We start from the raw sequence: 10,361 nt of genomic DNA, 5'->3' as shown, positions 1-10,361 counted from the left end.
TACTGAGTCAAATTATGTGGAACTTCCGACATTTCCTATATTTGGGATAAGAATTTCATTGATTAGTCTTATGAACAAAGTTAAAAACCTAATTCTGCACACACTAATAATCTTTTAAAGCGATTTCTAAATGTGTACAATATGCAGAGCTGGTTTTCATAATTGGAAAATGAATCAAAATCTCTCATTGGAAATTCTTACAAAAAAATAAACAAACAGCAAAAATGCATGCACGAGAACATTAAACCTCTTTGTCTCAATTAAAGTGTAATTGCTTCGGAAAATATGCATAGAATTGAATCTCGAAGAGTGTAACAAATTGCTTATCCAATTTAAATGATGTGCATTATTAAGTTTGCAAATGTGAAGGATAAAAATTCTACACTTAATGTCTTCATCGGCGTGATGCAATTGCAGGACTGATGCACTGCTTCGGCAGTGATACACAAAATGACGCCCCAAAGTTGCATGACTTGAGCTAATTTCGAATAAAAAAAAACAAACGTATTTCTCCACGTGCTCTCCTCGACAGACACCAATGGGCACAATCATTGATCAATATCATATTTTTAACGGTGAATTAAGAAACATTTCGTTTATAAAAATCTCCCCTTCGCACGATTACATTTCACACCTCAAGACTTCCTCGATATTCATGCCATTGTGCACCATTCTGATCAATATTGTACGAAATTTAATTGCATTTGCACCTCAATTCACGGTCTAATCAGCACTAAAAATGTTTCAACTCTTTTTTCGCAATTCACCATCTCAATTCTGTGGATCAGTGGGCAGTGGAGAAAATTCAGGTTTGAGGTATTTTATCGGCAGTGCGCAGCTCTGAGTTGAGATGATCTTTCCTTGTACGCCCGCCAACTTTCTTTCCAGCTTCCGAGTGAAGTGTAGTGCTCTTGCATTGTGTGTTAACCAGAGTATAATTGCGCATTGCGGAACAATCACTTGCAGATAGTACAGAAGCATTTACATGCGTGAAAAATCAATTCATTGAGAAAGAAATCACCTCACCAGCGATCATTGACAAGCAGCAGGAAAGATTAAATTCCTCCTCACATTACAATTCATTGTTGAATTCAAGAAGAAATGCTATCATTTACAGCTGCACTCCTCTGCTGCCGCCTTCAAACATAATTGTGGAATTGCAGTAAAAAATGTACAATTATATTTGCATTCTTCTTCTGCACCCCCTGATGTGGTTGATGGAATGCTCATTCCAAGAATACCGTCTCGACATGCGCGTTTAAATACATCTTCGTATATTACAATCAGTAATAAAACAGATTTATCTTACAATTCAAGTGTAGAAATGGTGATAGAAGTAAAATGAACTCACTTAAAAATCTCAAATTCCCAGTTCATTAAGGAGAGATACGGCTTAAGTCGCTTGTGAGGTTCTGAAATGAGGAAAGAAAAAGCGAAAAGAAAGAGTTATTATGCAATATTCGCGGGGAAAAATAGAGCGGCAAGTTTTTTTTTCTTTCTAATAACAATGTGCACACTTTCGATCTGCATAATTGGCAGACCAAAAGAACCACGAGGGTATTTAAAAGGCTCTCAAGTGAAAATGTGTTTCTTTTTCTCAATTACATACCCACAATTTCCAAACGTGTATCATTTGGAATCCAAATTTCATCCAATGATAGCTGAATGGTGTAGAGCAAGTTCTTGTAGCAGTGCTGTAATTGAAACAGAAGGCAAAATGCTCGTTAGCCCATCGTTTCGCTGCTCATATGTAGATCGCTATCAATTTTTATTGTACTGTGAATGAAATCGTTGCATTCGGCAATTTATTTCTCAATTACATAAAATGTTTAGAGCCTCAACGAATTTCAGTAAATTTCACTCTGAATGCAAATCATTTTGATTGATCAAGTTTTATTTGCACACATAAACCGATAAACAAATAAATAATCAAATCAAATTGCCTCTCGATTAAAACCATTTTCAACCCAAAAGTGCGCTGAAATGCAAAAATTTCGAGAGAAAAAACATCCCTGTCTGCTAATGCGATAAAAATATATACCATAAAAGTGAAACTTAAAAAAAACAACAACGTAATAAAACAGTTTTTCGTTGTTCTATTCAATAATTTATAAAATTTCAAAAAAGCATTTAATTTTTTTTCATATGTGATTTTTTTCAAAAATTCATGAAAAACACAATAAATTTTCAAGTTCAGTGCAAGTAATTATTCCCAACTTTATGAATATTAATAAACATTTACTCGTTTCTTGAGTCTTTTTCCGGCCTGAGATTACAGAGACCGTCAAATAATCATCTCTAAGTTTTACAAAAAGATGTAAATGCAAATTGGTAAGTACTCATATCACAAGTTCATCACATAAAAAATAATTTGTAACACGCACGGAAGGGTTAATAGACTTCTTACCTGCAGCGTTTTTCCCGTTTCATCAATATTCAGTAGAACAGAAGCTCTGCAAATCTCTTTCACGTGTTGCTGCTGACTGAAGCACTTTGAAATCAAATTGAACAGCGCATCGATGAGGGCAACATCTTCGAAGGGATTTCCCTCCTTCAAACTTAGCAGCTTTCTCTTGTGCTTTCGTCTGCTCTTGCCGGACTTGAACGTCTTGGAGGATCCACGAGAGCTCCCCGTGATCCTGCTGCTGTTGGCACTCGTGACATCCGAATATAAGTCACAGTCGTCAAAGTAATTGAGATCCGGATCATCTGGCTGTTCCAGGCGCTTCTGACGAACGGTTGCGAGACGCATTTTGTAACTCACAAACTGACTTTTATCGTTCCTCATGCAATCCATTAGCACCTCAGCATACTTTTGCAAATGAGCTCGCATGTAATCTAGTGAGTAATCACTCGGCTGCACTTCATGCCACTCGTAAACGGCTGCCATGTATAATTTCCCCTCTAGCAGTGTCTCAATCACTTGAGTCGAATTTCTCATGTACTGCTTCATGAGATCTGCCGCCTCTCGGAACATGCAATTCTCCTTCATGGAGGGAATGAGACTGCTCACCAGCTTCGTGAGCTCCTCCTCAGTGGCCCCTGATTTCTTCTTTAGTGTCAAACACCTGTTGAAGTCGAGCGTGTTCTTGGCGGTTTGAATAGCCTCCTCCAAGTTCCCTGCCCGTTCGTACATCAAGCTTGCCTCCTCGAGGAGTCCCTTGAAGCGTAAATTGTCAGCATAAGCCTGAGCGATTTCCTTGTATTCTGACGATTCTTGTGGAAAGAGCTGCATAGCCTTTGGGTGAAGATGCTGTTCCTTCACCAGCTTCATGCACTCCTCAAAGTGTCCTTCGCACTTCGCGATATTCTCCAAAGCTTTGCCATACTTCTTTAGATGCAAATCTATTTTGTAACGTTTGTAGAACTCCTCCAACTTATTCAAGTCCTTGAGATAGGAAATATACTCTTTCGGATCCTTCTGCGACTTTTCCGCCACAAAGAGAACCAATTTGAAATCATACATTCCCAAAGCGATATCATACAACTGATTGACATCCACGAGGTAGAGAAGATAATTAAGTGCATCTTCAGATTCAGAAAAATCGCACAGGGACTGACTCTCTCTGGTTCTGATGTTCCAAATCACCGTCAGCGCACTCTCAATGTCGTTTCTCTTCACAAAACTCGTTATTATTGGGAGAGTGAATCTCTTCTCATTCATACTTTCCATCTTTTCACACATTTCTTCACATATTTTCTCCACTTTTTCCTCTATCGAGTAGTCTTCTGGACATTCCTTTGTCTTCATCCTGTAGGAGCCTTCGTAGATTGTTGTGGTCACATCTTCACACTTTAGATCAGTGAGGAAGAGATTGAGCCACGATGGGTTTGTAATTTCCTCCAGAAAAACATCCAAATTAGAGAAAAACTCCTTTGGATTGTGGTCCACAATCAAGTTGAGATTGATTCTCTGTTTGCGCAGTATTTCATAAGCCTTTCTGTACTCATTGCCATCTAATAATTCCCCAACAATATTAAGAGTCAGCGCTCTTGGTTGGATTGTTTCCAAATTCCCTCGTGGCATTTGCAGAATTGTTCTATCATGTTTTGGAACAATTGTCACTATCTTAGCTCCCCTTTCGGTTTTCCTCACAGTATCGACGTTCATGTTCATCAGATTAATGATCTTCAGTTCATCAATGGTGGTGTAGGCGAGGAATGGCTGCGCTATGAAGAATGATGTTACATCTTGCTGGAATTTATCTCCATTCATATACAACATCTGTCGACCTCGCAACGAAAAGGTTTTCTCCTCTGAAGCAATCTTCACTGAGATAGTCTTTTCGCAGAATTCCGGCAGAGAAAAGTGCTCTTCACCTTCCACAAACTTTCCATCAATGACTTTCTTCTTCAGCACTGTTTTGTCCAGCAAATTCACAACTAAAGAAATGCTGTCACTTGATGTTATACTGATCGCGTGAGTCTTTATGGACACTTCATCCGTAATGCACCATTGGTTGTCCTCATTTTTCATCAGGATGTTCAGGTAAGATCCCAAATCTTTCTTAAATGTTTCTATGATCAATACTCCATCAGTTAGCCAGTGAGTGAGATTATAGCATGAGAACTTCTCTACTAAATCAAAATTCTCAACTTCCTTGCATCCCTTGATGTGTCGAACTGAAGACTGTCCTTCGGAAAACTCGCATTCGTAGAAACTCATCACATGTTGATTTGTAATGCTGAAGAATTTGTTGCTATCTCTAGGATTTTTGGGGTGCTGGATAAATCCCACGGAGTTTACATAATTCTTGCTCTTGAGAGTGAAAACACACAACGGAGGCGGAACTACAACTCCTCGAAAGTTGGTCAGTAGGACATTTTGTCCATCGATAACGCCTACAATAGATTCGTCTTGGACTGTCTGTCCTACAGAACAATTAATATCGTCATTCCATCTGAAATAGAGAATTCACCCTTACTAAGCATTTGTGCTCAAAATGTATGCAGAAAACTCACTTGAAGACGTTATAAGATCCATCAGCCAATAGCACATGTAAAGATTTCCATTCATATAGCGACGAATCCCAATCAAAGTGCTGCACAACATCATGAAACTGAAGAGTTTGCTTTAAATACCAATGATAATTGCCCAAAGTGTATAAATAAATATTTGACGAGGTTTCCTTAAGCGTATGGATGGCTAAAACTACAGAATCGCTGCTCCATTTGAGGGATTTCACGCTTTCCTTAAACAGAATTAACAAGTTAATCAAGAGTCTCTTTGGTATTAGAAAGTCTCTTACTTCTTCTCTCTTGAAAGGAAGACACAGCTCACGATGGCGAAGTCCGTTCTTTTCAAACAGGGTAATCACGTATTTATCCTCAAGATTGTGAGAGACTGCTATCCACAATCCCGATGGCTTCCAGGCGATACAACTCTCCAATCCGATGCATTTCTCCGACGTGTATTGCAGCTTCCCTTCGCGGTTGAACACCTTGAAGAGCCGCTGATTGTCTTTTAAGAAGTTCACAACAAAGTACTCTCCATCTCCCCTCCAAGCCACGTTCACTGTGGCAACGCCTGAGTCATCCGAAGGTGAAAAATCCCCAGGAAGATCTGTGATTTCTTTCTTCTGAGCTGCTTTCTTGCCGGCTGATCCGTGGAATTGGGTCTCCTTCTTTCCCCAACCCAAGACCACAAACTCCTTGTCGCCGAACGAGTTCTCCAACAGATCCACTTCCTCGATGATGTCAAATAGGGAATGCATCACGATAATCCTGTTCGATTCCGTGGCGAAAACCACCATCTCCTGATCCGGACTCCAAGCCATTGCTGTGATTATGTCTCCGCAGAAAGCCACTTCGTCGAACGTATTCGTGTCAAAATTCCACAAGAGAATCTCTCCAGATGTCTTGGCGACGCACAACTCACCGCTAAGCATCAAGTACTCTACGTCCAGGACATCTTCACATGCAAAAAGCTGCTCCATCCGCTTTTCTCGCCAGTGTATCCGGAAAACCTCTTTCTCACCGACACCGTAACAAATTCCACTGCATTTCGAATCTATCTTCATGGATTTAATCGCATTACAACCCGTTGGGTAGTTCTCTTGACACAAGAGCACAAGATTCCTCATTTTTGCTGATAAATTCAACGAAAAACAGTGAAATGTTCCGGTCCCAAAACAATGTGTTTTTGACACCACGAGGCGACCCGGTTGGAACACACCCTCTTTACTGATTCTTATGTCATTTCACCACACACTACTCATTCCTCATCTTTTTGCTTCATCATTTATGAATTCCATTTAAAAGAACATTTGTCAAATAGGGGAAATTTCTGTAAATATTAGATAATTGTGTGGTTACTTCTTATAATTTAACTCCGAATTTTGCTCAAAATTCAAATACGCACGCGTATGGAATCTCATAAGAGTGGTGAAAAGAATGGAGGCGATCACTGCGCTCCAAGTGACTGGTGTCCGCAAAATCACCACCACCATCTTCGACGCACTGGAAAGGTTATTGCGATTAGTTCAGACAACCAGAGGCAAGTGACGCACAAGAAATTGTGAGAAAAGTGTGAGAAAAAGAGTATTTTCAGCCACTTAAGTTACTGCAGGGCATTCTGTAGTGTCTTCCCCGTGTTTTGCACTAGTTGGGATACTTGCGACTCTGTTCAACTCGCTTCTGCAGGTCATTTTGTGTGTGTACCCCACCGGCCATATTGGTGACTCTGCTTATCGTTAGGCGTATCGATTGGGGCGCTCTGTTGTGGCATTACTAGAGCGGCATTTCTGCCGGTGTTTTGAGCTAAGTTTGACAAGTTCAGTGGTGAGATGAGTGATCGCAAGGAGTCGCAAATGTCTCCACGGGATCGGGAGAGGGAACGCGACAGGAGCCGTCGCCAGAGTCGTTTTTCCGATGCCAATGCGTCGGACTCCAATGGGCGGGACCGCAGTCGCGAGCGTCGCCCTGGCGGGAACCGCATTTATGTATCCAATATTCCATACGAATACCGGTGGCAGGACCTCAAGGACCTGTGCCGGGACGTTGTGGGGGATGTGAACTTCGTGGAGCTCTTCAACGACGAGCACAACAAGCCGCGTGGATGCGGCATTGTGGAGTTCAAGACAAATGATTGCGTGTCCAAGGCTATGGAGAAGCTGAACCGCTACGAGATCAACGGCAGGCACTTGGTAGTGAAGGAGGACTTCGGGGATGAGCGCGATGAGTACGGGCGTGTTGTGCGCGGGGGCGGCGGTGGCGGAGGCGGCGGCGGTGGCGGCGGTGGAAGCGGCGGAGCCAGCCGAGACTATCGCAGAGACCGCGATGATGACAGGTGTTTCTCATAAAAGCAATTCATTTGATCTCTTTATTTGCCATACTGCCTCTCTCCCCGGTCGGGTGCTCGCCGTTCCGGCCAGAATGTCATCCAGAGTGTCTTCCCGGATGCTTTCGCATGGAAGAGGAAGGGCGAAATAATCCCAAAATATTTTCCCACCATTTGATGATGACTATCTAATTGACCACTCAACGTTGAATGGTTTTCGTTCCCAATCTAGGCCCCGTCACAGTAGCAGTCATGGCAATGATTACGACGGACCCTACAACACTTACGGTTTAAGCACGTCGTTCTTGGAAGGTTTGGGCATTTTCGGACCACTCCATACTAAAGTCTTTGTTGCCAATGTGAGTATTTATCCGTCAAATGTGTCTCTCTCTCTCTTGTTCTGTGTTGAACGTACAAAAAAGAAATAAGTGTGCATTGAAAGATCTTCGCCATGCCTTGTCCGCTGGATTTGTTTTTTTGTCTATATTCCCAATTATCTACATAGACTTGGACAAGTACTGAAATACTATGTAAGACCCTTGCAGCTGCTTGCTTCCGATATAGTTGACAATTCCCTTTTACGGGTAAAGAGCGAATTTTCAATTTATCTTCCTTTAAGATCTCTCTATGATTGATTTTATTGGGTGAGAAAAATGTTGTGAATGGCCGCATAATGGATATTTGAAAGATCTTTTCATCTCAGGGCTCTTGAGTGTATTTGGATTTGCAAATCGTCAATCGCTTTATTAGGTCCTTTAACAACAGTAGGGTTTTTCTCTGTGACTGAGATTGAAATGGTCTAAAAAGCTGCTGAGTAGGTAATATCTTTCGTACGTTTAGAGAAGCTGTTAAGATGCCTTTTGTAGGTTTTCCAACATCAATTGCTTGACACTGATACCCTAAGAATTTGCCCTTTAACATTCCTTGGACGAACTGTTGAGGTGACACTTTATCAAGTGTTCAGATCAGACTTATGATAAATACTTGTTGAGTTCCTTCAACTTCATCCTGGGACAAGAAGAATTGTGTTATCTTTTGGCAATCACATCATTTTCGTTCGTGTGCAATTAACTCTTTAATATTGTAGCAAATATTTGAGTAGTGTGGAGCAATATTAGGTTTGGCCACTTGAATCTTGTTGGGAGTTGCTCTATCCTTCTTAAAATAGCAGCGATGCGAAATTGGCTGGTGAGACGGAAGTGGGCAATTTTTGTGTAATATTGGCATATACAATTCCCGACAGATGTGTTTCACTGACCTCAAATTCTTGCGATATCAATTTTGCGGAGTTTGCATTGCTAGTAAACAATATTATGAGCAGCACTAGAAATGTCTATCTTTTTCTCTTGTAGTGTTGAGTTTGTCGAAGATTCTAATCATGTGGGTTTTGTTCTTTTTTCCATCTCTTTCTTTTCCCTTTGCAGTTGGACTACAAGGTTGACGCAAAGAAGTTGAAGCAGGTGTTCAAGCTCGCTGGTCGCGTTGTGAGTGTTGATTTATCAACTGACAAGGATGGTAACAGTCGTGGGTTTGCTGTCGTTGAGTACGATCATCCGGTTGAGGCGGTTCAGGCTATTTCCATGTTGGATCGCCAGATGTTGTATGAGCGTAGAATGACGGTTCGCTTGGATCGCGTGCCGGACAAGAATGAAGGGATAAAATTGCCTGATGGTTTGAAGGCGATTGGCATTGGTCTGGGTCCGAATGGCGAACCACTGCGCGATGTTGCTCGCAATTTGCCCAGCTCGCAACAGCAACAGAATCCGCCGCAACAAAATACGACTCCGGTGCCCGTTGCGCCGCCCAACAACCTCAATGCCACGTCGAGTCTGCTGGGACCCGTGCCCAACAACAGCCTCAGCGGCTTGAGTTCCAATCTAGCGGCGCTGAGCAATGTTGTCAACTTGAGTAACTTGTCAGGGGCCCTGTCAAATCCACTTCTCACCTCCGCCGCGGCCAATTTGCAGAGTGTTGGCCTCGGCCTTCTCTCCTCTGACAGCACAAACAATGCATTCAATCAGAATCAATCCACCTTCAATACTAACAGCTTTGCCAATTCCAATTCCTATGGGAACTCTGGCAACTCAGGTGGCTCCAATGCCGGCGTCCGAGATTTTGACCTGGGCGGCTCTGGTGCCGTTCGCAATTACAGTACACAGCCACAGGATGATTTCTCTGGTCGTGGCGTCTCCAACAGCTACAGCGCACAGAACAGCCTCAGCTCGAGCAACGTGAGGAAGTCTGATACGATTGTCATTAAGAATGTAAGGCTTTTAGTTTGTTAACTGACTGAAATATGGTATTTATTGATGGATTCATTACAGCTTCCACCGTCCTGTACGTGGCAAACTCTGAGGGACAAATTCCGTGACATCGGAGAGGTGAAATTCGCCGAGATTCGCGGACAGGACACTGGGGTTGTGCGCTTCTCCAAGGAACGCGATGCCGAATTGGCTATCAGTAAGTATCCTTTGGATTTCTTCATGAAATCAAAATTAGAAATTAGTTTTGTTGCTCGCTTAAGGATAAATTTTGGACTTGAAAGAATTCTTAAAGAGAGAGCGAGTTGAATAGTCTCAAACAACCCGCCTCATGCTGAAATGAACGATAGAGAACAGTTAAACAAAATATACCGCACAATGCAAAATTTATTGATTGTGATTTTTAAGCACGGCATCGCGCCACATTGCCTTATTTAAAGAGCATGCAACAATGTTTCTATTGTAACGATTAAACAAACGAATGGCTCAATCAGGGCTTCACCATTTCACTCTTCACCTTTTACATTTCCTCTCACCTTGAGAGAAAGTTTTTCTAACCATTTGTATTTCTTTCTCTTGCAGAATTGATGGATGGCTCGCGCTTTGACAATCAAATGGTCTATGTGTCGTTCTTTTAGACTACTCGTATACGTGTCCTTTACACGATTTAGGCTTAGGAATTTCAGAAATTACCCCTTTTCACTTTGCAAGAGAAATCACGTCTCCGGTTTCTTTTTCCTTAAGTTTTGTCAGTAACTTCCAATGGTAGTTTAGCGTCTGTGGACTTCTGAATTTGCTCTTCTACAATTTCGTCAGCCGGC

General features: G+C 41.9%; 2 protein-coding genes across 2 annotated transcripts; one reads left to right on the top strand and one right to left on the bottom strand.

The window, feature by feature from the left end:
* Positions 1-1,257: 1,257 nt before the first annotated feature.
* Positions 1,258-6,162, bottom strand: LOC132256759 (elongator complex protein 1). Its single transcript, XM_059753308.1, has 5 exons — positions 5,250-6,162; positions 4,963-5,192; positions 2,408-4,901; positions 1,610-1,694; positions 1,258-1,412 (listed from the first exon to the last, which is right to left on the bottom strand). The coding sequence occupies exons 1-5, from the start codon at positions 6,081-6,083 to the stop codon at positions 1,348-1,350; spliced, it is 3,708 nt and encodes a 1,235-aa protein (XP_059609291.1). The 5' UTR covers positions 6,084-6,162; the 3' UTR covers positions 1,258-1,347.
* Positions 6,163-6,457: 295 nt separating this feature from the next.
* On the top strand, positions 6,458-10,239 carry LOC132264746 (myelin expression factor 2). Its single transcript, XM_059765049.1, has 5 exons — positions 6,458-7,288; positions 7,512-7,638; positions 8,704-9,543; positions 9,604-9,739; positions 10,123-10,239. The coding sequence occupies exons 1-5, from the start codon at positions 6,786-6,788 to the stop codon at positions 10,176-10,178; spliced, it is 1,662 nt and encodes a 553-aa protein (XP_059621032.1). The 5' UTR covers positions 6,458-6,785; the 3' UTR covers positions 10,179-10,239.
* Positions 10,240-10,361: the final 122 nt, after the last annotated feature.

This window comes from Phlebotomus argentipes, unplaced genomic scaffold (genome assembly GCF_947086385.1).
Source record: "Phlebotomus argentipes unplaced genomic scaffold, Phlebotomus argentipes genome assembly contig_6, whole genome shotgun sequence".
In the NCBI taxonomy this organism is placed as follows: domain Eukaryota; kingdom Metazoa; phylum Arthropoda; class Insecta; order Diptera; family Psychodidae; genus Phlebotomus; species Phlebotomus argentipes.
This window is presented reverse-complemented; position numbering and strand designations above follow the sequence as displayed.

Coding starts and splice junctions, on each gene's coding strand:
- LOC132256759 (XM_059753308.1), bottom strand. CDS start 6,083: ATGAGGAATCTTGTGCTCTTGTGTCAAGAGAACTACCCAACGGGTTGT. Junction 5,193..5,249: donor TTCCTTTCAAGAGAGAAGAA/GTAAGAGACTTT, acceptor ATTCTGTTTAAG/GAAAGCGTGAAATCCCTCAA. Junction 1,413..1,609: donor TACACGTTTGGAAATTGTGG/GTATGTAATTGA, acceptor TCCTCATTTCAG/AACCTCACAAGCGACTTAAG.
- LOC132264746 (XM_059765049.1), top strand. CDS start 6,786: ATGAGTGATCGCAAGGAGTCGCAAATGTCTCCACGGGATCGGGAGAGG. Junction 7,289..7,511: donor AGAGACCGCGATGATGACAG/GTGTTTCTCATA, acceptor TTCCCAATCTAG/GCCCCGTCACAGTAGCAGTC. Junction 9,544..9,603: donor ATACGATTGTCATTAAGAAT/GTAAGGCTTTTA, acceptor GATTCATTACAG/CTTCCACCGTCCTGTACGTG.